The 27718-nt window shown below is 38.0% G+C and overlaps 1 protein-coding gene across 4 annotated transcripts in view; it reads right to left on the bottom strand.

Moving 5' to 3' along the window:
• GRID1 (glutamate ionotropic receptor delta type subunit 1) overlaps nt 1-27718 on the bottom strand; it is a 510592-nt gene that overhangs the window by 26606 nt on the left and 456268 nt on the right. For all 4 annotated transcript variants that reach the window (XM_051799805.1, XM_051799806.1, XM_051799803.1 and 1 more), the window contains exons 10-13: nt 27465-27662; nt 25241-25565; nt 23691-23829; nt 4179-4374 (exon numbers count right to left, since the gene is read on the bottom strand). In XM_051799805.1, the coding sequence (XP_051655765.1) occupies nt 4179-4374; nt 23691-23829; nt 25241-25565; nt 27465-27662 (858 nt within the window). The remainder of the gene's footprint in view (nt 1-4178; nt 4375-23690; nt 23830-25240; nt 25566-27464; nt 27663-27718) is intronic.

Below are 27718 nucleotides of genomic sequence, written 5' to 3'. Positions count from 1 at the left end.
GCAAAACTTATGTTAGAAAAATGTTTCTTCTTCACAATCCTAAAAAATTAAAAGGCCAAAGAAGATTTCTTCCTAGACATAAGAAGGACCACAAAGGAAATAATACTCCAGGAAAGCAGTAAGCAACCTCATAATGTCACTCTTCAATGTGGAGGGAGACAGAAGACTATTGTTCAAAGGGTCCTGGCTTACTGATGGTTAATTATGTTATTCCAAAGAAAACATAGTAAGAAATAATAATAACATGAAAAAAAATATTAATTCCAGATTAACTTATGAAGAAGCTATGATACTAAGGACACAAGTGCCAGAATAGTGCAAAATTTGTTATTAATTTACTGCCAGAACAGAGTGTCACTGTGGCTGATCCCATTATATGGCTGGTACCACAGAAATATCAAAAAGTGACTTTTACATTGACATTAGTGGAGTAGTTAAAAAACACGCTTGGATAACATTTATTATCTATAAAAAATGCTTTAAGAGAAGCAAAACAGTTATAATAAAAAGAAAGGCATGCCATTTAATCCTGTTGAAATGTTTCCAACATTAAAATAATTAAGGAACCACTACTGGATGCAATAGATTCAGGTTTAAGGAAGCATTTGCTTTTACTTCAAATGGGTCAAGAAATGGAAAAATTTATGAGGGTCCACGAAAGCATATGGATGAACAACCTCAATTCACAATATAAAATTCATTATGGACAATAAATTATTGGAAAAAATAGTTTTTAAAAAAGTCATATTAATTGAAATTTTAAATTACTTTTACTCTCAAAATAAGAATGAATAGAAGTGACTGTTCAATAAGATCAGTCTGATTTAATGTTTGCTTTTCATCTGCAGTCAAGAGAGACTTTTTGAGGGGAGCAAAAAAGGGAAGGAATAAATTCTTACTGTGCTATTGCCTAAGTTAGTGATGCATCCTCATTTTGTGCTCTACTTGGCTTTGTTCACTTTTGATCAAAAGTGATACACAGGAAGAAAAGAAAGGATTCAGAGAAATTTTGGCACCAAATTGATTGGACAGGGGAACAGCCTCAACCAAAGCAGGGCTTTATAAAATGCAACACCAACAGTTTAATTCTCCTAGGTGTATATATAGCAGATATGGCATTACATGGGGATCATATTGCTTCATCCTTTCAAAGCAAAAATGGGTGCCCACAATGACAAAACCACGGGTTATTGTATATGTTGGTGCAATCAATAATTACCCTGAAAATGAATTGCCATTGGGTATTATGCAAACACTTTACTGAGATGTGCAAATGGCTTAGAAATGCATGTGATTCCAGTACAAATGTCCACCTGGGATGAGATGGCAGGAGTACTCACTGCATGATTCCTGAGGATCCTGGCTGGAGTTTGACCCAGAAAGAAACTTTCCCTGTGACAGTGTCAGTCAATCATCCTCTGTTATAATACCGGAGAGCTCAAGTGGCAAAACAGTATTTTGTATGGACTGGTGATTTGCCTGGTAACCTGCTCTGATGCTGTGAAGAGGCACTGGTGAATAGGAGGAGGTTTTCAAACTTCAATGACCTCTTTCAACTACCTTGGAGCAGAACAAAAGCAACTTGCCTCCCCTACCCCTGTCTCTGAAACATCCTCCTGTCGCTTGTGGCTACAAGGACTGTGCTGGCTCTGAAGAGAGACCTCTGCCTTGGCAACCAAACACCTCAAAAACTCTCAGGACTTTCTTCCACTGCCATCCTTTTGACTTTCAGATAGTCAAAGGGAGTAGGAAAATCTCCATGAAATGCAGGGAGATGGAATAGAGATAAACACCTGAAATACCTGCCTGTAGCATAAACAACCAGCACTCCCCTGTTTTGCATTGAAGTGGCATTGCTCTGTTTGTAACCACAGTTGAACTGTGACACTGTCTGAAGAAAATGGAAAGGAGGAGAAGGGAAGGGAAGAAAGGAGAGTAGTGATTTTTTTTATTATTATTTTTGCATTGCGTCAGGTAAATCCTTATTCAGAAAAATGTTTTATGGATCTTTTTATGCTAGAGAGATTTAGATTTCCCATTTCCTATAAAATACATTTTTAAGGCACGTTTACATCTCTTTCATGCAACAGTATGCGTTTATAGATGGAAACTCTCATTTCCTTGGCTGACATCAATTCTCCTTTAGAAAAAACCAGAATTTCTAGTCATAATACTTGACATGGAAAACTCGTCTGTTTATTGAAAGAGCTCATGAGCTAGGAAGAGTGGCACCTAAACTATAAACACAACAGTTTAGTTGACAATGTTATTAAATATTAATCCCCATTTATGTAGGTGTCTAATCAAATAGTGGCCTCGGTCATCTTTGGGGACTGCAGTAAAATTTGCTTGTTGACACTAATTCAATGAGTTGATCTAGTCGTATAAAAATCACCCTGCAATACTGAAATCAAACTTCATACGAAAAGTTATTATCACATAGATAAGACGAAGCTGCCAGTTCCATACAGACAATATAATTGGTATTCTCGACAGCCTGCCAATCTACAGTTACATTTCTGGCTTAGGTGAATCTAGCTATCATAAATGGCAACATGCAGTAGGCTTACAGAATAAGAGTATTTACAATTTCATGGATAAAGAGCACCCACTGCCATAAGAATGGTATAAAAGAAAAAAGAAAATAAAATACTGTACATTTTTCTGAGGTAAACTGTTTTATTATTGGCTTAAATGCTAGGGTACATAGAAAAGTACTTAATGTCTCCATTTCTCCTTTAAATGCTACCAAAATCTCTCAAAATAGAGGCCACATTTTCATAAGGGGCTGAGCAGATCAAATAAATAATTGAATAAACACACTGCAGACCTTGCTATTGCCAGAGCTCTACGTGGTACCAAGGGAGAAAGGCTGCTGGAGCTGAGGGCAGAGGTCTTTAGGGAAGCTCATCTGGGAGGTGAGTGAAAAGGCAGGGTGAACCAAAACTTTTGACTAAATACTCCTAGGCTGAGAAGACATAACAGTCTTTGTACAAAGATTTTTTCCAAAAGTCATGCAAACAGTTGGGAATCTTTTGCTTAAGGATAATGAATTGGGAAATGGGTTGGCTTGTGTTACTGTGTTCACCCTCCTTAAGGCATTGTAAAAAAATAGTAGATTTTGGATACTCTCCCTCTCACTGTTCAGAAAAGGTTTCAAAAATCCATAGTAAAAAAAGAAATGGAAGACTCAACCATATTATCATTTCCCACTTACAAAAGCATAAAGAACTAGTAATATATATTAATTCAGAACCAGTGTTTCACTGACAAGAGTACATCTGATCAAACATTCACTGTGCTAATAATGGCTGTTAGCTTGTTTTACAAAAAAAATCAATTGGCAGATAAAGAGGACACCTTTCACTAAAGAAGCAGCACATTAAGCTTACAACATGTCTGCATCCCTTCTGCTCCTGGACATGTGTGGTTTGATGTAAGGTACTATCTGTTTTTCCTGAGCTTCAGGATGGGAAGCAGAGGGGAGAGGCAGGCTGTGAGAGAGTGTGGACATTTGTAATGGTCTGATCTGAATGAATACTCTTTATCACAGGACTTGTCACAAAGATGTAGGATCCCAAGCTGTCGTATATCAGTCCTTGAATCTCACAACAATGCTCAGTTTCACAAAAGAAATGTGTAGTCTTATCTGAGAGCAACAAAATGTAGGTAAAAACACAGTGTCAGGTGGATGCATTTTTCAAAGTTTGGAATAAACAAAGAAAAACCTTGCATTAAATTCTGTTTAAGAGAAATGAGTATATGTTCTGTGAATCCCCTGATTTCTGCTCATGTTTCCAACATGTTCAGTTCATGAAAGCAGAAAAAAAATCCCCAAAAACTCAAATGAGCAAAAGGACAAGAGTCAGTACCTGGATAACGTAAAGAATGACACTAAAAAAGGCATTATCAATACTCCCAAGAAACTGAGAAACCTTATGACCACATTCAAAGAAGGACTTACATGCTTAAGACTTAGGTAGAGCTAAAGTACTTACTTCAAAGCCATGACACCAAAATATGATTCTTATCTGCCATCAAGGTACTAAAAGGAACTTTAGATATGAATTCAGGGTTTTCTTAAATGACTGTAATTTCTTTCTTGGAACTTAACAATAACTCCATAGAAACAACAATGATACAAAAATTAGATGAAAATCCCTGTGATCCAGTCTTACCTTCCTGATGCCTTCAGAAGGGTTCGATACGCAATTATCTGCCCCATTATTCTTACTGATAGTCCTCCACAGTTCAGCAAATGTGTTATCCTGCTCCAAAGGGTTTGTCCCTTTTGCTTTAAAGTATTCATACACTGCTGAATCCCTGACTGTACCATAAGAAATATCCATTTGTTTGGACAGATCCTGAAACGTTCTGAAATTCAAGCAATATTGAGATATTAGCATTACGTGCACAACAGCAAGATTTCATTAATTAAAGGGTTTCTTTCTATGTCTGTCATTAGTCAGAAAGCACTTACCCTCACCAAGTAACATTTGCATATCTCATTCCTTATCATACAAGAAAACCAAGGAGTTATTTAATTGTATTGAGATAAAATAATCTTAACTATACCCAAGCTCTCTTTCGCCCCAGTGAAGATTGTGTTTTTGGACAGATAACATTCATGTTAAATATTATGCCACCAAGATCACACAAGAATATAACGTGATAAACACTTACCTGAACACAAGAAAAACTCATATTATAAACATAAACTTCCAGCCCCATCAGCATCACCAGAAATACCTTGCAGAATTCAGTGGAATTAGTTTGCAGTTACACCAATACTCCCTCTGACTCCAAATCAATAGGACTGTTCTAAACAAACAAATAAAATCTCGCTTCCAATTTCCACTAAGTCTCCCTTGCTCTCTCTTTTCACAGCCTCTGGTAAAACAGGCATTTTTCATTCACACACAGGCCTAACTTTCATTTACTCATCATATACCACTCTGGAAGTGTAAATAGGCCTCACCCTGAGTGGCTGTGAATGCGCAATTTATTTTCAAATGGTACAGAATGTAATTCACTCCTGTTTTACAGCCTTTTCTGCACTGAAAGGTGTAAATCACTGCCTGCATCAATGAAAACCAGACCAAGTTTGAAAACATTTAAGGTGGCATCACTGCCTTCAGAAGCAGCATCATAGCTCTTTTCCCCTTCAGACATTAATTCCCATTCCCGTGCCTTCTTCCTTTGCCCTGAAGTATCACTCCTGTGCAGTGCTACCATTTTTTTCCATCTGAGCTCACATACACACACACAAACACACACACAACCACTGACCACCACACATGGCAGCAGGGACAAAACTAGATCTCAAAAATAATCGTTTCTTTTTTGTTTTATAAACACGTGACTTCACATATTAACAACATTTCTGATATGACCAACTAACGCTGTTTGAGATGAGTCAAACTAAAGCAACTCTCCCTGCCTCCCCTTCCACCCGTGCCATTTCTTTTTCCCCAAAACAATCTTTTAGAATCAAAAATTCCTCCTCAAAACATCTGAAAGGCCCACTCATGCCACCTCACTCCTTGCCTCCAACTCCTGGAGCCACAGAACCAGAACATTTTGCCTTGCACCTCGTGTAGAAGATTTCTTCACAATGCTCCTGAGGAGCCTTCCATTGGCCCATGAGCCAAAGTTGTTTTCCACAGCTGAAGACTTGTCATATACAATATTTTTCTGCCACTGTCTTCCCTGTTTCTCTGGGGAGATGCCACTGCTGACACCTCTCATCCCGGTAAGATTCCCTGCAACACTATTTAAAGCAAAGCAATCTGGGCATATATACAATTCTATATAAAAATATGTAGAAAACTCTTTTCTCTTCTCCATCACATCTCCTCCAGTTCTCCAAAGTTTACCTGCAAAAGGACCCCTTTGGTGGGACCCTGCCAGCTCTGTCCCCAGGCCTGCAGCTCAGCAGGTATGCTTCCCACCATCACCCCCCTCCCAAACTCTTCAAACTCAAAAGCTGCTTCAAACAGTTTAACTGGTTTAAGTTCTTAAATTGTGTTAAGGACTTTTATCATTTTAAGCTGCTAAGCAGCTTTAAGTAAGACTGTGTGAACATTCTCTATATACACAGCACACTTGTGGATTTGGGCTACCTCTAGGAGTTCCACCAACCTCCAAACCTCCTGTTATTTCCCTAGCTCTCTATATGGAACTCTGCTGAAGTACAAAACAAACATTCCTGAGGTTACTGTAAATTCAAAATTCTAATGAAATATGAGAGAATTTGTGCAGGTTTTATTTCTTTTTTTTTTTTAAACAATTCTGAAAGGTCTATTCTGGCCTCCTAAATGTACAGGTACATTCCATGGAATAGGACTGGTTTTCCTCCAGTCGTGATCTACACGATTACATACTGTATTTAGTTCTGTCTTTAGTAAGTTTCATCATATCCCATGGAATTACTTCTGTCCTGGGAATGGATGATCTGGCTGTTAAAAGACACACTTCTGTCTATTTTATGTATAAAGGACAAAGAAAGCTACCAGATAAAAACAGAAGGGTTTCTGTGGCAACCTTTTCATACCAGATTTGGTGTACAGATTTTGGCATGTGTAGGAGAGCATGTTTGGTAGAAGCACAGTAGCATAAATATTTTAGCTAATATTCTTTAACACAAGTGTCAGCTGGTAACAACAAATACCTACTGCTCATACTGCCATTCTCTTTGAAAGTTTGAACACGAGAGTTTGGATATTTAAAAAAAAAATAATTAAATCTGCAATTTTAATATCATCAGTATTTTCTGTATCACTTCTACTGCCTCTAATACTTCTGAGGTTTTTACTCAGAAATGTGCCTTTTGTTTTAGCTAAATTGTACTTTATTGACAATCGGTATTTTTGTTTTAGCTAAATTACATTTTATTGATAATCAGTACTGTACAAAAGCACACTACATGTTGCAGCACAGTTTTTTCAATTCTTTAAGCATCACAGGGCAGAGTGAGCAAATTTTGGAGTTTAAATCAAGTGCTTTGCAATAAACAGACTATCAGCTCAGGTGGCAGGGAGGGAAGCACATCCTTGGCCTGGGTGTGGGGAATAAGGTGACTACCACTTTAGCATTTCCTTGGAAGGAAAAACGTGGAGTACTGTGTGTCCTAAGGATTACAGTTACCTTTCTCTCAATGAACAGTTTGATGTATTATAATGATTTAGGAAATTCTCCCATCACTGGAAATATCCTCTGAGAGACACAGATGGACACCAAAGGATACAGTGAGGGGCACAGTAGGTAACTAGGCTTGCCAGTGACTCCTGTGGCATAAATTCAGAAGGATGGTGACTGACTGAGAAAATAACCTTATGCCTCTACCAAATGGACCACTTAGCCAAAAACCTATCTCAGAAATTATCCTGACAGACAGTGGTCTAGACCATAGTTCTTCACTCTGAATAAAAATTCTCTGAGCTGCTGTATTTCTGTACTGAAAGTGGAGGTGATGCTCAGCATCTCCATGGCTAGAGAAGTGATCAAAAGATTTGGGCATGTCAGTATGGTCACATGCAAAAAAAGATACTGAATAAAGAGGAATATCTCCTACTTTTTACAGGATGAAGTAAGATAATCACAAGTTCAGGTTTTAAGAACTATTATTTTAACTCCCTCAGATCTGTCATTGCCAGACAAAATCATTCACTACATTTCAGATACTGGCTGTCTCTTACAATTTTGTCATTCTCTAAAGGCAGTTGCTGTCGTTGTTCTTAAGCTTTATTTCTGCAACCAGACGTTAGCTGGATGCCTCTCCTTTAGCCACTCAAATTCTCGTCTCACTTTCCTGTTGCAAAGATTTCACGCAATTTAACATATAAAATTATTTGCAACAAAAACCCGTAGCATAACAAGATGCCCCATTAACCTTACCACCTCAATTATTGGATCTCACAACCCATTACAGGCTCTCTGTAAGTGTGATTAAAGATGAAGCTAGTAAAGCAGAAAAAGCCAATGTTCCTCACTTACAGTTACAGGAGCCCAACTTCAATTTGTAGATAAATACATCCACTGTGTGATTGCTGTAATTGACAAGTACATGCAAACCAATGGATTTAAGTAAATGTATCTGTGGTCTATCTGAAGAAAAAGGATATCTTTTAAAATCAAAGATTTGGCTTTTACCAGCCAAAATATTTAATGCCTGTAGTTATGCCTGCTCGATCAACGCAACAATTGATAGCACTTCCCGGTGAAATTGCAATTACTTCATGCACAGTCAACTGAAAACTAGGCTCTCCACTTGTTTTGTCTTTTAGAAACAAAGTGACATAAAACATATGCTGTAGAGGAAACAACCAGGCAATACTTGTACTAGCATTTATAATTAGATCACTAGAAATAATTTCCAGAATAACAATACTGGTTAAGATACTTTTTGGAGATATTTTCTTACTAGTAAAAGCCTCATGTGGCTGTGGATATATAGACTAAAAATATGTTACCCGTAGGGGTTTATTTTACTCTTCTACTGCTATAAGCCCAAGACTTCTGGATGGATAATTAGTGACAGACTAAACTTGACACTAGGTGCTTTGAGGTAAGTGCTGATCAATTAACTCAACTGGAGCCTTCAGGATCATCAGATGTGTTCAAAGTATTTTTCAAAAAAAACTCAGGTTCCTGTTATTTCTAAAAGACGGGGTCTGTTTTAAAATTAAAATAAGGTTTACTAAACAAAGAAACAAGGAAAAAAGGCAAAAAATTCTTGCTTTTCCTCCTCCTTACTGTTCATATTTTTAAAAAACATTTGTGGTAAGCTTCACATCTGAACTCCTGTGTGTAGAGTCTATTATTGTAAACAGGCCAGTGGTTGGCACCACAGTGTCATCCAGGAGTGGTCTTTTACACCACAATAACAAATGCAGCATTTTATCTTGACTTCAGAAAAACCGTCATGGGAAAATCCTGACAGATTCTTGATTTAGAGGTAGTTTCTCCTTAGTCTTCACAGCTGCCCACATTCTGACACTGTAAAATTGAGGACATTTCCAGTCTGTTGTTGCTTACAGAAAAATAATATTTCAGCATTTCTGAATCCACAGTACTATTTTAAAACTATGCAACATTTTCCATGTTGTGCTCCTGTCCTCATTCTGACTTCTTGTGAGAACATTTCACAGCACTACAATTGTCAAAAAACAAGTATACATCATTCCTCTCAACTAAAATTAATTTTCTTAAGGAATATTAATCCCTAAGCCATATACAGACAGCAAAATAAATTTACTGATTTTTCCAAATTTGGAGAACAAGCTATGTTCTTCTTTTACTTTAGGAAGCCAGTACCCTGAGCTTTTTGCTCAATGTAGCATAACATTTTAGGTGATGGCTGCCATCAAGATAAAGTGTCCCAGATATGATGAGACTTTTTAAGCTGCTCTGCCTAAATGAAGCCTTAAAAATACATGCAAAAAAGGTATGGCACAAGTCCTAAATTTATGTTTTTAAATACCTTGAAGCTATTTTTTTTTCTTTTAAGCTTTTTTTTTTTCTCCAAAAGTTAGGAATTCATTACGTCTACAGAATTAAATATAAATACAGTTCCTAACTAAAATTATTTTCTCCACAGGATATATGAGAGGGAAATACCTGTTTTATGCACTGGGAGAACAGTAAACCCATTAAACTTCTAAGTAAAGATGAAAGTACCTGAATTGATCTGACAACCTTATAACACCAGTGTAAGCCCAAGAAACCTAGAATATAAAATCCTGTCTGAAGGGAGATTTATTTGATAAAGTCATCACCAGTGGAAAGCAATGAGAATTCTGAGAAATTGAAAGAGAATTCTACCTACTGTGAACTGCAGAAAAGTAAAGAATTTTGAAACATAAAATTGATCAGAACTACTCCCTCCATGAATGAATTTTCCATGACAATGAGGACAAATGACAAAATGGCATTAATTGTTGTTGACCATGTCAATCCACCCACTGAGACATGAACTTGGAAACCAAGTAAGCTTTGCCAGATCAGCAAATTTTGTAGATATCACCAGTGAAAAAATCATCTGCAAAGCTGAATCAAGGTTGAAGTGGTACTGTGGTGCTACAGACAATGTCTACATGAACGAGAGATTCTACTATTCAGAATCTCAGTTCTGATCTGAGTCCTGATTAATTTTATATCCAAAAAATATATTTCAAAGGATTCAAGCCTTCATCCGTTATTCACAAACGAACAACCTTTGGATCTCCAGTTTTAAGTAAAATTTAGGAGTGGTTAAAGCATGTCTTAAGACATCTGAAACAGAGTTCAAGCTTCCAAGGTTGAACAGTTTAACTGCTTGACGGGTTGGAGAAAAAATAAAAATCCCTCTGTTATGGATATAAACTGCCACTAGGGGATGACAGTCACATTGACTTAGAGACTTGCTTGAAAAGCTTCACTGTCCTGCTGAATCCAAGTTACAAAAGCACAGGCCCACTTAAAAATGGAAGAGAAAATAGCATTTAGTGTCTCTAAACTTTAGTGCAACTGATACTTCAGAAGCCTTCAATTTTATGAGAAAGAGTGATATATTAGCTGAACAATGAGGTAGCAATAGAATTGACCTACAGGTCTAAAAAGTAAATAACCTTAAAAAAAAATTATATATCTATGGATTTTCAACATTTGTTCCAAGTCCATAAGGAATGTTAAAAGTGTGTGTTAAATTGGACATACATGAACTAAAAGATGGGCTACTTTAAAGATTATTCTTAGTGAAGCCAATAAAACCATTCAAATTATTGTTAGAATGGCAGTAGCCTTATACAGAGAATATTAAAATGAAAGCAACTTTGTCTCCACACCTAATAACTTTAGACTTCAGAAGAATTGGGTCCATGGTTTTAATTTGTGCATCTCTGACTTTCTTTGAAATCATGAATAATCAAGCTGAGTTCTTAAATCAGTTGTTAAATTGCCAGCTTCTCTATGGAGACATGATCAAATCCTGCATTGTTCCATTTCACTGCAAATCAAGTCACTCTAAATGCTCTTAATTCTGTCTCTGTGCAGTGATGTGCAGAGCAACAGATTCCTTCAGCAAATGCAAAAGCAAAATCTTAACTTTACCAATTAGAGGTAAGTCCAGTAGAAATAGAAAGCAGCACTTGCATGCCTAGTATACATTTTGCTGGCTCAAGTCCTTCACCAGCAAATATATACTGTTTTATAGTTCATATAAAACTCATTTTATCAGCTCTCCATGAAAAATACCATCCACTTTAAACAAAAGCCTCAACAGAAAAAGCCTCATGGGAGTTTCTACAAGGGAGGCCATCAGTATTGACAGATTAAACTGCACTGAATCAGTGGAGTTGCAGCCCTTCACACCAGGACTGAACCTTTCCAAATCACAGGAGGAGACAAACAGTGCAGACAGTTAAGGCTGTGTCTTCTCTTTTCATCATCAGTGGGACAGGAACTGCTGCTACACAGGATTTCAAAGAAGCAGGATTTCCTCCAGCAGAAAAAACAATCAATTGACGTGTCACAGAAAACGTTGCCATGTCAACTACATACTTTATTACAGCAGAACCAAACAGTGATTAAACTCCTCAGCAGGTAATGGCACTGCAGTAGCTTTTTTCATAGTGGTAATGGTCATTGCTGCTAATGTGGTGGCATCTATGAGACCTTGTCTGGACTGGGACTCACGGCCCTATGTGAGGTCCAACCAAAAACCAAATGCAACACTCAGGTATGGATTTACTGAGGAAAGGAAGCTAAAGTCAGCTTTATTTCTACCACAGGAGGAGGGGGCTTGCTACACATTTTGTGTGCCGTGTGTGATGGAAACAGTTGTAGGATCAGGGTCCTTTCTCTACTGTTACCCCAAAGAAATTTCCTTTGTAGGCTACCTAGCAGACTTAACAGGTAGATCAATACTGCTGAGATCTATTCAAGCACACTAAAGGACATGCTCAAGGTTTCCAGGATTGGAAACAAAAACACAAACAGTAAGAAAAATGCAAAACAAAACAGCCAAATAATATGTACAAAAGATACTAGAAGCACAGAACTTGTAGAGTTCCAAACTGATTTAATTTATTTGAAATTACTCCCACTAGCCTTAATTCCTAACATACAAAGTGAAAAACAAGTAAACTATACTAAACTGAACTGTCTTCTTAACTCCTCATACAGCAATGATTTCCCTGTTTTCACTGGGACTCTGTTCCAGCAGAGCTACTGCACGATTAATTTTTAAAAGACAGGAACAAATGGTATGTATACCCACTAAAATGCAAAGACAGTCAAGCCATTAATAAGTGATACACTGTCATGTTTACGATATTAACAGTAAGTAATTACTAGCTACACACATTGTATTGGCAAAACATTTGTAGGATTTGTGTACTTTCTAAGAGTCTGAGATGCAGCAGAAATACATTCTATTAGCAGCACTTGAAATCTCACTTTCTCCTTAGTGAACCCAAAACAGTCTTTAGCATTTTTGCTAAAGCCAAAGTGTGGAGAATGTAGGACAAACCCACATACAACTAGGCTGTGTCCCATTGCTCACAGAACTTCTTGGTATCTTCCAGCAGTTTATTTAGGAAACATGCCCACTTTCCAAAAACAGACTTAGCAGTATTTCTGGCTGTGAGACTCAAATTTGGATCCAAAAATCAAACTGGATTCTCATCATAATCAGTAAAGCAGGTTCTTCTGTAAACAAAATTAGCCCCCTGGGTATTCCTATCCATTGCTGTTTCTAAATGATGCCCTCGGGACCACCGTGGCAACTCGAGTCATCTGCAGTGATCTGTACGAGTGCGACTTGACTTGTCGCTGGATCATAGAAGTTCATTTTGCCTAGAGCTGACACTGGCTCTGCTCCAGCACTGCACATAAAGAAATCTGTTAAACAGCTCGAAATAAGCTAAACATCTCCTGATTGCCAGTCCAATGTTTCTAACTATACTTCCAAACCTCCTCTTCTCCAAACCTCCTCCAGGCAATAAAAGCAGAAGTCACTTAGATTGCTGATTTTTTCCATTAACTAGTGGTAGTTTTTTTGGTGGTTTTTTTTTTTTTTTTTTAGCTTGATGCTGATTTGTAAGTACTCCTTGTTTGGACTACCTTTGAATAATTTTTTTGCTTTACTTTTAAACTACTTTGCCATTGTGGCCTTTCTCAGAGTAGCTTGAAGGGTTAAACATGTTAATTAAAGAAAGGTATTCTACTCCTGAAATTATTAATTAAAATAAAAAGTGCAGCTGGTGTTTAACAGCAACTCAGTCCCAACGGCAGGTTTTAGTCACTTCACCTAAATCAAACATATCATAAAGTTGGCATGAAAATAATATCGTCTGAATCAAACACATCTGGCAACTGACACATGCTTTTACCTACAATGAAAATAACAAACTACCTATATTATATATGCAGATGCACTTTAAATTGTTTGCTATGCTGATGTCTTTTACCACTCACACTCGGAAGCTAAAAATCCTAATGAAGATTAATGATTAAGATCGAGAGGGAAGAAATTGCTTTTTTCCTTTTCAACTGGTATTATAAGTACTGATAGCACTGACATTCTGTTTTGCACTCAGATGGCAAGGAGTAGCTTTTTAATTAAATAGAGTGGGGAACAGATAAGCTTGGCATCTTGGTGCTGGCTTATAAAGTCTTTACTTGGGGTTAGTGGTACTTTATACAATGACTGTTAGGATATCATTATATTGTGAGTAGTTCCATTAAAGTCCGTGAAATCCCAGTGTGGGATGAGGTCCTACTCAACTCTTTATTAAGTTATGATTTATCAGGAGCTGTTGCATGGCAGCAGCCTCATACCTGGGGTGGAGGGGCTGGGTGAGTATCTGCCAAAGTCACAATGTGATGCTGGAAAACAGCACACACCCTTCCCTTACAACAGGGAGTAAAGCAGAAGCTATCGATGCTGGCAGAAAGAAGAGAAGAAGACAGAAAAGCTCTGAAGAGGCATCTTGATTGCTAGAGCATGTGCTGCATACTCCTGGGAAATCAAAATATAGGGCTCTTCATTAATACTGAAAGCACATATAGCATTCATCAGTTATTATTGATGTCTAAAGTGCACACATCACACATGCATATTTTAAGGTCTGGAGGCTCACTTGCTTGTTTCTCAGAGCACTGCAAGCACACAGTATTTGGTGTGCTTCCCATCACATCCTGATGGACAGAAGGGTAAACAGAAGAAGAGACGTTGCCCTTTGGCCTCTCCCTCTCCTCACCCTGAACACAAGTCTTGCCTGAATATTGAATCTCATACTAGAAACACTGAAAGCACCACGTCAACACCAGCTAGCTGTTCTTTATATTGAGATTTATTAGTTTATTGGGTAGCCTAACTACACACCTTGAAATATGAGCTTGGGAATTGCATTATTGCCACATGTGAAAAACACAGTGGTTAACATCCACCCCATTCTAACTGATGGTTTTCTATTCTTTTCTAGATAGATATGACTATTCATAAATCAATTAAATTACATCAGTGGCATATTCTCTTAGGCTGGTTTTAATGGCTTAGAAGGCAAACAACTTTAGTGCACATAATTACATTTCTTTTAATGTAACAAACTTTGTCAGCTGTACCAAAATAGCTTTTATAAGGCAAAACCATTCTCTCATCTCCAGATGAGCCTGGAAACACTCCTGTGTTATATTATAAAGGGGGCACACGTGCAGAAGAAGAGAACATTGCTCAATAAGGCAGATGAGCCCAGGAAAAGGAAAGAACACATGCAACCCTTCTCTTAGCAACACAGTACTATTTTCAAAAATGTTTTCTTTCTTTTTAGAAAATCTTTTGCAACACAAGAACGAAGAACTAATAGGAATGCAATCATGGTAATAAAGAGTAGTATCTTAGTTCCCAGGAAAACTAAAAACACCCAGCTCCTTTCTCTCCTAAAGACCCATAACCCACATCAGTTGAAAGCGTTTTGCTCGTATTTTTTGATTGGTTTTGGGTTTTGTTTTTTTTTTCTACATACACGGGAATAATTTCTAAATTTCCTTATAAAGATACTCAATTTTTAAAGCCTTTTCTTTAAATGGTAATTTTACAGATTTCCACCTCATGGCAAGAGAGTCTATAAACATTTTAGAATGTATCAGAGCAACTTTTATTTCAGCAGATGAAACACCATCCTATGGATCAGTTGAAATGTTAAGAGTATAAGGTGTGAGAATTAATGATCTCCTATCATGAAGACATTTATAAGGCTAGTAGCTATTTTAGATTTGATAGATTTGAATGGAATGTCAAAGAGAAAAGTAACCAGATTTAAAGTGTTTGCAGACAATGGAACTCACTAACCTGAGGGAGAAAACCCAAACAAAAATTTAAAAATAATACATTTCAAAAGAACAGACTCAAAAAACTTCAAGAACTGGAGGAGAAAATCTCTTGGGGTGTTGCTTTAAAGATAAAAGGCTACAGAAGGGCTGGCAATTCCTGAAAGAAACCATATCAAAGACACAGATGCAAACTATCTTAACATGAGGGACTATTAAAAACAATTATAAGAAGCTGTTATACTGTCAGCAAAAGCTCTTTCAGGACCTAGAAAACCAAAAGCATTCTCTCTCTTGAGTGATGTCAAAGAGTAGTGCAACCGTTCGACTAAATATGTATCCATACTACAAATGCATGAGAATTGTACAAATGCATGGGAGGAAAAAAAAAAAGACAGGGAATCAAAAATAAATGCTCCTCAGAACACCAGTGAACTTAGCTTGTATGATTTAAGATGTCACTGCAGAGGGCCTTTGACTGAAGTTCCAGTGTCCAGAGCAGAGCTGGCTAAAAGACATGTTCCTGTGCCCCAGCTATCCCACACAAAGTTTGATTTGTTTAATTTATGGCTAATTTCATCAGCGTAACATGAAACAGGGAACTGTGCACGGAACTCACCAAAACTGAAACTCTTAACTTCACAACCTACAGCACAGGCATGTTCAGCCTTTAGTCTCTGAGAGAATGGCTACTGAACATCAGCTTTTGAATTGCTTGTATGAAACTGAACTTTTAGGCTACAAGAAGGTATGATCTTTACTTCATTTTTGCAGCAGGCTATCAATTCAAATCTTGCAATGTGAAAGAAGGTCCATCTGTGTTGAGCACAGGGCTGGCCATGGCACAGTGGCACTGGTCAGTGTTAGTAACCAGCCATGGCTCTGGGAGGACAGCTGGGCCAGCATCCTTCCCCTACCCCATCAGGAAACTTCCCTTCTTTTCCCACTCCTCTCTCTATCCAAAATAATCTAAAGAAATAAACAATTCAGTGTGTGTTCCTTGTACTCACAGTCAGCCTGCTGACGTTGAACACATGGTAATGAACAGAAGGTGGGAAAATTACTTTTGCTGTCAGGTGGGTGAGAAAATCTGATGCTGAACAATCATGGTATAAGAATGACAGAACCACTGCTCATGTGGGGATGTTTGTGAGGAATTGTGCAAGGTGAGAAGACATTTTTTACATGAGAAAATGAAGCATTTCCCAAAATACAGCAGATTAGCAGAGTTGGAAGTCCATGTATTTCCTGTCTGAGCTGACAGTAAGTAAAAAAAAACAGGTACAACTCTCCCTTCTTAAAAGTCAGTACACTGACTTTCAGCTTCATCTCATGGTTTGAGGAACGAACTTACTGTGATTAAACGTTTACTAATTATTGGTAGTTTTGTGAATGCAATTTATTTGCTTGTTCTGGTTTCAAGGTTGCTAGATGGTCTTCAGGGATGCTCTCAGAGAGACCTGACTCTGGAAAAATTGGAAACCTATGTAGTAATATTCACTATCTTACCCTCTAGCAGACAAACCTGCATGGCTTTTACAGTGAAAGTCACACTGATGACTCTGACCAGCACAGATAAATGATACAAAATACAAGCTATTTTACAGGGGGTTAATTTTGTTTTTTTTTTCCTGGCAGCAGCTTCACTAGCAAATATCATAAAGATCTTTGTATATTTTCTGGTTCTAACTGCCTCTGAGAGTGGTTTTTTTTAAATACTCTTCTGACAAAGATATATATACCACAGTGGTATGTGACAGTCCACGTTTGTTCAAAAGAATACCAAACATAGCAAGCAGGTAAACACATGTAATAGTATATTAACATGGAAAAAGAAGTTAAGTAATTTTGCATTGTGGGTCAAGGAAATATCTGCCTGTTACAGCAGAAAAAAATACTAATGCTTTTGCAGAAGTGAAATTCAAATAGATGAACACATATGCCAGCCTCACAGAATCATTTCCAAAACAGAATTCACCATGAAATTTTTCTTCTTACTCCTGTTTTCATCTTTAGAAGTGATGGATTGAGCAGTTAGGAGATGTCTGAAGCTTTAAGGCTGTTTCTATTTGATTTGTTAGAGTAATAATTATTTTGCTTTTTTAATATCCTGCTATATTAGATTGTATTATCAATTCATATAAGACATTAAATTAGCTTCTTTAGAGACAAACAATAGAAGTATAAATATCGTATAGAGCAAAAATCTTCTATTACTGCATTTTGCACTGTTTATCCCTTAGGAGTCAAATAGAAAATATAACACAACAAAATAAGCCAGAGGTACTATCCTTGTAATAAAAAAAGAAGCCTCATACTGCAACAACGAAGATTTAAGTCAGGGGCCAATGTGATTTAATGTATGCAGAAAGCATACAGCTACTCAATGGGCAGCCACTGAATAACCCATATTAATGTGAGACAATCTGACCCAAAAGGAGACTCAATCTGAGCTGAGAAGAAACTATCAAATATCAGATTTAAACCACTCCCTGTACATTTTGATGGGCTGTCATGAGGGTTGTTACTCTTGCTAGATTTTCATCCTTTCAAAGCAAAAGAAAAAATAATAAAAAAAGATTTTATTACCTGCACAGATGGTAGATTTTGCTAATGTTATATCCAAATCATTTTCTTCTCTAAACTGTGCATGCGTTTGAATTTTAATGCCTCAACCCACCTAAGTCCCAGAACTTCTCAGTTACAGGAACAAACGAAGACTTGCTATGGTATAGGTGTTGTAAAAGTCAAGTTGGAGAGTTCCGGAATCAGAAATCTCTTGGTTTGCCATTGATCTCCAATATACGCCACATTTTTTAAGGGCAACTGGAGAGATGGAATGCAAGCTTGAGTTTTAGCTGTGCATTCTCATTTTTCTCATAAAAAAAATTGTCCTTGGGAAATATTTGCACTTAGATGCTTGCCTGCTTGTTCAATTACAGGAGCAATTAGGATCCATTTTAAGCTGTGGTCGAGCGGCATATGCCAACATTCAGAAAGCTTTTTAAAGGGCTCCAGACTCTGTGAAGCCCTGGGTTTCCCAGAAGCACCCACTGGGCAACACCATCAATAGAAGGGAAATGAAAAGACAGACAATGGGGGTTCCAGCCCTGGCAACAGCACAGTGCCTTGTCCTGAGCAGTGCCTGAAGGCAAAGGGCTGGCAAGCTCTCCCCCTGAGCACAGGCTGCAGAGCATTTCCCAGGACATTTCATCCATGCACTCTAAACAGGGAATGTTCTGGAAAGGAAAAAAGTTTTGAGGTTTTGTCCTTGCTCATTTGCTTGCATCCTTCTTACATACTTTTTTGGCCTTCTCTTTTTATGGATGAACTTAATCTAGTTATTTAATGATTGAAGCATTTGCTCACAGGCCTTAAATAATAATAACTGTAATTATTTTTTATCATGCTCTTTCATACATGCCTCCTGCCAACGTGCCTGAGGTGCTGCACAGACACCACAAAACATAGTACAAGTTAAACATAACAAATGATAATGCAATGAAATATTTAAAAAGCCACGTATGATATGAACAACAGAAAGGCTGTTTTCAAATACAAGGAATTGCAAGAAAAAATTGCTGAAAATACAGAAGGAGGTTCTTGCTGCCAACCCTATCAAATTCACTTAACTACAGCAGATGAAACCTTTGTTCATTTCCCTCTAGTTGGCATCTTCCAAGTACTTTCCTCATTTTCTTTTAAAATATTTTGAGATTGTTTCTGTTTTGTATGCAACCCAGAAAATCTATCTGCTTTAATACCTGCAGTGCTACTATAATATGGTCATTTCTGGCCATCATCTTTAAAGCAGCTAGACTGACAACATGCCATATAAGATAAGAAAATATTAGTACTCTGTAATGCAGAAAGAGAACCAAGAGAGAGAGGAGGCTAAGCTTGCCAGGATCAAACAAAGCGTGTGGTAGAAAAAGAATTTGTACCCAAGTCTTCCAAGTGCCAGCCTATCGCCCCAACTAAGCTGCAGTAAATCTTCAGCTGTCACCAAAACACAAGAAATTTGGGGATTAAAATGCAAATAAGGAAATCCCAAATCATGAAACAACAGCTGCAAACTTAAAAGGAGACACAGCATGCATTTGTATGCAGTCCATGAATGCATTTATACAGATGCCTGCCAAAACACCCATAGCATGTACAAATGTTAAGGATCAATTTGATAAAATCTTCAATTTAAAATCTTTTGAATTTGCAAATAGAATACTTTTTAATGTCCTATTTTTTCTTGCTTGATTCTTAACCTATTGTCAGACAAGCTCTCCAAAACCTGCACAGTTTCAGAATATCTGTGCAGCCATTGAACTGCTTGTCGTCTGCTTGTTAGCAAGAAATGAGGCTGGAATGTAAGTCACTGCTAATTAAACTCATAATTACAAATGGAAGGTCAGACAGCAGATCCAAGAGCTGTTTGAAAATGTAATAAGACAAAAGAAAGAACAAACTTGCATGTAATAATTCTGCCTTATTTGGCAGTCTGACCTATTAGAAGACTCCGCAGCTGCTTATAGTACTGAAGGCAAATATTAGAATAATAAATGCAAATTATTTGGGTCTAAATGAGTTTGTCAAGGATTAGCACAGGCTCTAAACATTACCTAGATTTCCATTTCAAAACAAGAATTGAGAGCTACTCATTTACAAAGTTAGAACATGGATCACAGCTTCTTGGCCTGAGCTCCAAAGCAGTGGTCACCACCACATTCACACAAACAGCCTTCCCTCTTTCTAATTGGACTGGGTAATATCTCAATCCTCTGCCCACATGTGGCCGGGGTCTATTTGATGTTTCCCTGCCTTGCCTGCGAATCTCTACAAACGCAGAAAATCTGAGCTAACCACGACATTGCCTTTGCTCCCTTGTTGTGAGGTTGAGGCAGAGAGAAGGTGAGAAGTGCAGGAGGCAATTTAGACAGAGGGATTAGAGAAGCAGCATTATAAGAGCAAAGGGGAGCAGAAGCACAATCTGCTAGAAACCAAAAATGGAGGACAGCCAGGGAAGGTTCACATTGTTTCTTGCTAGACTCGATCTCCTGAAGGGACAGAGCTTTTGATATGGGTCTTAACCTCCACATTCACACCCTCCCCACCACCCTGTCACACCAGGATGAGTGATGGGCTCACAGGACACGGGAGGAGCAAGGCAGCACGTGCTGCCATGCCAGGCCAGAAAGCCAGTGCCTCCTCCTGTTAGCGAGCGTGTGATGAAGCCCTTGAGGATTTGGGAAAATCCAAGGAGGAGGATATTTTTTCTTTCCAAGATAGACACATCTCTTACATGGGATTTGAGCACCTGGACTGTACAGCACCTGGGAACCTGTTTAGGATTTAAGAAGTATATTTCAGGAAACAGAAATACAGGTGGCATATTAAAACTGCTTTCTGTCATGCCTCCTGCTCTGGGTAGTTCACCTTTCTGTGAGACACAGGAAGTCTCTAAAAGTCTTGTCAGGGTGGAATACTCTTGTGAGACTTAACTACCCCAGATTTAAACACAAAATTATTCACCTATGAGCAGGTTTTCATCTGACATTTTAATTCTAAAAAGCTGCCTTCCAACAGCTCAACTTTGCTGCAGCGAATGTCTCACCAAGTCCCTTCTAATAAATATCATTTATGATTTCTATGACACACTTGTTTTTGCAGTGAAATTGTAGAGGCAATGATCACTGGGTTGATTGACACCTAGTTATTCAATCAAACATACTTCTATTTCACTAGTCACAGACCACACATGCCAAATTTGATGCTGAAACAACTTTTATTAAGCATTTTGGAGAGGGCTTGGGAAGAAAATCAGTCTTGTAATGAAAATCTTAACTACGTAGCAGCTACTGCAGCACCATAATACTTATTTCTCTCCTGCTGGCAATTGAGCTGCAGCAGTACTGAACACCAGAGGACTTCTCTATAGAAGGAGAGATAACAGCACACATTTACTGAAATGATGGAGGTTGTTTTTTCTTAACAATGGAAGTATACACAGATGAATTTGGTAGCTCTCAGCTGGTGAGCAAGTTTTCACTGTAATTCATTGTGCCTCTTTGGGTGGAAAAAATGGATTTCACATAAGTATTCCTTTCTGGGTTCATGAAAGATATAATGTGGGCAAGCTGAGGGGAGAGTTAGAGAGGTAAAAATAGCCACTCCACATCATATGATGCTGAAGCCAGTTAGTAGTGGGAGCTGAGACACAATGAATTCAGGTAGGGCAGTAATTTACTTTCTAAGGAAAATGATTTGCTCTAAATCTGACAAAACATTTTATAAGATGTCTCTCCTGAAGAGTAGGGACATGAAAATATCTTCATCATAACTTAGAGATGGATGAAGAGAGACTTATTTCTTTACCCCATTTCCTCTTTCCTAAGGCAATCACAGTTTTCAATGAGAGGGGTTAGTCCAGACCTCTTTCTCTCAGAGTAGCAGCATCTTGGGGAAATTATGCAAACTTTGTAAAATAGCCATAGGCAAGCCAAGACAAGCCACTCTCTTAACTGTCTCAGTTATGCCAACCAGTGATCAACTCAGAGGGTATTCTGAGAGTTCCATTTCAGATTACCTCAGGAATGATTTGGGTACCTAAGCCACAGCATCCAGGACCACTTTTGACATCTCAGGCAATATGAACAATCCACATTGTGGTTGACAACTCCTGATGGAGACCCCTGACCTTGTAACCAAGTAGCTGGAGCACAGGCAGTGAGCCTTATAGCAGCTTAAATTACTTTTGGCATTTACGTTTTGGCACCTGAATGACTTTGCTGATGTTTTCAAATCATAATAGAGTGATTTCTTCCTCCTGTATCCTCACCTTGTACAAGGGGATAACAGGAACCTGCAAAGCAGCAGGTACTGTTCGATATAGAAAGGCATTTCATTACCATTTTCCAGCTGCATCTCTAACAGTAGAAGGGTGCCTGAGTCTTTGCTCCAGAAACAACACTGAGCAGTTCCTTTACCCAAAGAAATTCTCTCCTTCTCAAGATTCTTAGTAATGTCCTTTAATTTTAAAAAGAAGGGAAATCAAAACCCCTTGTAAATGTTGTAACAGCTCAGCCTCAAAGGCCTCCTCTAAAAATTCATAGTTCTGGCTCTTAAACCTCTGTCTTTTTTTGGAGGTTCCTCACGTAATTGCACTCCAACTTTTGTCCTCCTCTGAACTTTGGTGAGTTTAAGGAAGTGCTAATTAGCCCAAACAGAAAAACTCTTCTGCAACGAAAGAAATAGCACTTTCAGAATTTTTTAAAAATGTCATTTTTCAAGCTTTCTGGATAGTTATTTGTGTCTTGGTTTTCAAGAGCAATTTATTCATTGAGTTTAACTTTTTCCCAGTACCTCCGGGCCTCACACATAGATTTTATTCACACAAAGTTTTATTCTATATAGTTTCTCGTGGTATTTCCAGAAACTACTTGGAGTACTTATTTCTATTACTGTTAAGACCCACTTATTTTGGGTCTAACAAAATTAGCAAAACTAACAAACTAACAAAATTAATTTAAACCCAATGCTTGTTATGGTTTTGGGGAGGCCTTATTATTATTAAAAGACTATATCTATAAAAAATGTTACATTATCTGTAAGTAAACATTGACAAGCTAAAAATGGGAAATTCTGCTCAACTCAGGTTTATGAGAAATGCACTTATTCATGTCCTACTGTTCAGATACCACAGAAAAGGCAAAAGCAGCTTTTTAAGTACCAGCCTCACCTCAGTGACAATGCTTCTGTTTCAGGAGGCAAGCACAAACATTCAGTCCCAGTCTTCCCAATGCAATCCCAGAGGAGACCAACAACTTAACTGTGTCACCCTCTAGCACCTGAAATCCTTGGCTCAGAATTTTCTAGGAGGAGAGCCTGTGCTGCACTGCCACCTCTCTGCTCCATCGCCATCAGATCAAACATGAGCTATCAGGCTCTTACCCTGTCAGTTCTGAGTGTGAAAAACCAGTGCCCCAGTACTCTATGCCAGTGTGAAGCTGGGAATTTTGTCTACATTTTTGTGAGGGGAAAAAAATAAAAACACTTTTTAGCTTTTAAATTTGATGAAAAACCCCCACGTTACATACACACACACACACACACACATCACCGCCAAACAACCAGGAACACACGAAAGACCTCTCTTCTGGAAAAACACACAATTGAAGTGCCATTGTCCCCTCCATGCACTTGTCAAAACTGCTTGGGGGTTGTTGGAGTGAAGGTGGAGGGGGGAGAGAAGAGAAAAACAGACACAGCAAATAAGAAGAGTATTTTATTAGAGAGTTATCTCTTTCTTGCAAGAATGAGTGCTCAAATGGATAATACCGTCCTGTGAAATCCAAGTTTCTAGCTTCATGTTAAGAAGAGGCTCTTACCTGATGGGATTATCCATCCTTGATACTGTGAGAAATGCTGCTAAATTCGCTGTGTAGGAAGAGCACACGATAAGGGTGAAGAGCCACCAGCTTCCCATTACAATGCGCATTGCCACAGAATTGACAGTGGATTCACTCCCTACAAATAAACAGAGAAAATAAGGGTCTCTCAGTAGCTTCCATTTACAATCACCCTCTGTGTGCCCTGTTGTGTTAAACTTTGTTGGAACTCCCTCTCTGCTCCCCCTCCAGTCCTCCCTTTCACTGTGGAAAAAGCATTGGTTCTGTTGAGACCAATAATTAAAGTATTTTTGCCAGTCAACATCTTGCCCTAGACAGTGTTCTAGAAAATCATCTTTCAACACATTTCCCTTGAGAATTATTGAGGATCAGATCTAGAGAACATGAAAAAAGTTCTGAATAAAGAAAGTTGAATAGTGAAGCACAACTAATATGCAGGAATTAAATCAACTACAGTGCTCAGAATATAGTAATGTTCTGTTTTCAATTATAATTTTGGAACTGGGGAAAAAAAACCACAGAGCTGCCCAATGTTTTGTGTGCTATCTTTGCTGTACTTAAATCTGCAAAGACTGAAGCATTAGTGTTATTACTTGTTACTCTTTGCAAGATTTCAAATAACGTGAAGATTTCTTTCCAGCAGTCTTCAAGCACATTCATGCTTGAACATCATTGGAGGCTAAACTTTACCATAGAGCTGGTGCTAGTCAATTCAGCATACATTTGTGCTGACTATATCTTACTGCACTTAAACCCGTCAGGGATGCCACCTTAATGAGGTGAGGGACCAAGTTTCATAGCAATAGCAAGGATTTTCCAGTTGAAGCTTTATAAGCTTGCAATCACAACAACTAAAAAATGTAGAAAAAGGTTAACAACTTACCCACATATCAGCATTCAACAAGACCTGTCTTTCAAGAATAGAACTAACATTATAGATATGGCACAAAAACTGTGTGGGCAGATTTTGCAAGCAATTAGTAACAATACTAACTTTGTTAATGGTAACAGCCCTCCTGAATTCAGCAGGTTTAGTCCTATGCCTAGAGATTCCTGAGGGTAGTTATAAGACCACAAATCATTTTCATAATCAATTCAAAGAACCAAGAGTTGAATTGTCTCACATAAGCTCAAAAGCATATAAATTTCTATTTATATTTATAAATGAAATTCAAATAATTAGAAAAAGTGTTAGTTTCAGAGCTGGAATAGTGTTGTAATTCTGCACCAAGCAGCTCTGTAGTTTATTTCTCGTGTAACAATTTTCCCAAAGAAAAAGCCTCCTACTCCTTTTTCTGGACTTACTGAGAGGCAGAAAAGCCATTTAAAAGAAAGAAATACATCCCCCAATCTTACTTACCTCTTCCCACTTTCCATCAGCTAGGCTAATAAAACATATTACCTCCCCACACAAGCCTCCTCTTTCATCTTTGGCCCACTCTGGCCAAGACTGACACGTCCTGCCCTGCTTTACCCAAGGCAGACCATTTCTGAAGGGCTTTCAGTGGCATTTATACGAGGGTAAGTACCTTGCTGAACAAAGGCTCCATACACAACCCAGATGGCACTGTGGAGGGTGGAGGACACAGAAGGGCTGGGCTGGGCAGCATTCTGGGCCCTGACTGCCTGGATGCGGTTCAGGACGAAGATCAGGACGCCGACTATGGGGATGGCTGCGGCGATGCAGGCCCACACCGCGAAGTCGAAAGGGGCAAAGAGAGAGAAGATGTTGATTTTCTCTTCGGGCTTTTTGATCAAGATGCCCACAGAGTAGTCCATGTAGCGCTTGCTGAAGTCCACGACGCTCTCTCGCTCGGGCGTTATGGTGATGGCTGAGATGGCCAGGTCTGCTCTCTGCGAGACAAGCGCAACAGGTCAGAGCTCTCCCTTTCACCACCATTTTGGCCAGCCTGAGCCTTAAGGAGACACTTTCTTTCTATAACTTAAAACATTTAGATGTATTTATATAAATTGGCTAAAAATAAAATCAGAATCTGTTTCATAATTGAAGCATTAGTTAATTGCATTGGTCTAAAGCAGAGGAGTGAAACATAACCTGTCAAGGTACTTTTGAACTCTCTGGAAGTGCAACTTATTTAACCTTTATCCCTCACTTGTTTTCCAAACCATGTTACCTTGTTGCACTGCAAGCAATAAAGAAAGAAACACCATTTATTTAGCTGGTGTATTTGGTAGCAAGGTGTGAAGAGCTAGTGTTTGTTTTTCTCCCTGCAGAATTGCCAGCTTTCCATATTCATGAAGAGACTTTATATGACAACTGGGGAGAAGATTTTGTTTGTTTTTTAAAATGAATAAAGTGATTGCAAAAAGTAGTAACAGGAAGAAGGCACCAAAAGCAACCTCGTTCTTGAAACTGCTTTGACTTCAACATTTAAAACAAGTAGGTTTTACTTGGAGATGGTCCTTAAAGAGTATGTAAACTTGATGAAGGAAAAAAAAAGAAGTTAATAAATAAGATTCCCAAAGCTTTTGAAGAGCTGCGGTTAGATTTTCAATATTTTTCCATCTTAATAAGAAGAGCTCTCTTCAAAACACAGAATGTACATTCTGTTTCTTATCTCTAATTTTGCTGGGAAAGTAAAGCAAATATTAGATGAGGGAGGTCTGCTTTAAAATCCTTTGGAGTCAATGGAACAACTGGTAGCAGAAATACTTTTTAAATATACCACAATAGACACTTTATTGCTTCAAAGAAAGCAATTTCCAAGGAAATTTAACAGGATTCCTTAACTCATTTTTAAATCAATGAAAATCAAACAGCTTATGTCAATGCAAAATAAGGTAAAAATTCTTTATGTATCCTAGCACCAACCAAGAGCATCCCCTTATCACACACATTGGTTATTGCTTTAATTGCTTCTATTTCTTTCTAAACATCTACTTACCAGATACTGAGCCACCTATTTACTAGACAATGAGAAAGTTTTAATTTTCAGTAATAACTCCACTGCAGAAGAGTAACCTTTCCTACAGAGGGCAGTAGCATGGAATATTAATTCCTTTGATTCTTCTTCTTGATTAATATTTGTCCCATGTCAGATAACAAGAACATTAACAAAATATACTCTAATTCAATTTTCTGAGAGATTCTAAGCTACAAGCTTTCCCCATCTACTTGAATGGAGTATAGTTAATTTACTCCTGGATTTTCAAGATTGTCTTTAAGAAAAGAAATTTGGTCCTCTCTGTTTTAAATGAATGAATAATCTTTAGATCAGTACAAATTCTGGTCCCCTATTACTAGGGTCACTTTTCCTGTGTTGGAGTCAAACAAAGTGACAGAAATAAAGTCCTATCTACAAAAAAATAGCAAACACATAATGACAAAAAATAAAATAATAGAAATTCATATTGAAGAATACCTTTTTTCTCTATTTTCTATAGTCATTCCCTCACACAAATGCATGTCCTCTCTTCTAATAGCTATATAATCACACAGATTTACACTGATATAATTTATGTTGAGAGCAGTTGGGAGTAAATAAAACAAGAGCCTCTTTAGTTTCTATCCTGTATATAGGTAGGTCTTAAATTGCAGTTTATATCACACTCAAACCATGCATAGCTCAGAAGCATTCTGCACTGATGCTTTCATCCTAATTCATTCTCTTGTATTTTGAAATGAGGAAAGGAGAATATTTAAACACCTTTACGAAGCTTTGACACCCTACTCCAAAGAGTAATATTTTTTCTTTTTTTTTTTTCTTATGGTGCAGCTTCTTCTCTGTGTACCTTGTTAATAAGTTCTCCAATCATGCCATTCCATGAGCTGTTTTGGAGCTGGTGTCCGTATTTGCCATCAGGAGCTTGATATATCTCATACTTGAAGCCTAGATTCTTGGCAAGTGCATCCAGGACATCAATGGAAAATCCTTTATATCGTTTTGGCTGCCCAAGTATGTTCTCTGCCACCATCACAAAAGGTTCTTCCTGAGAACAAAACAACATCTTAACTGACACTTGAAACAAGATTTTTAGTTTGTTCC

The sequence above is a fragment of the Manacus candei genome, unplaced genomic scaffold (assembly GCF_025592945.1).
Source record: "Manacus candei isolate 608988 ecotype Guabito, Panama unplaced genomic scaffold, ASM2559294v1 h1tg000050l, whole genome shotgun sequence".
Taxonomy (NCBI): Eukaryota; Metazoa; Chordata; class Aves; order Passeriformes; family Pipridae; genus Manacus; species Manacus candei.
Note: the sequence above shows the minus strand (reverse complement) of the source record. Positions and strands in the feature narration are given on the sequence as shown.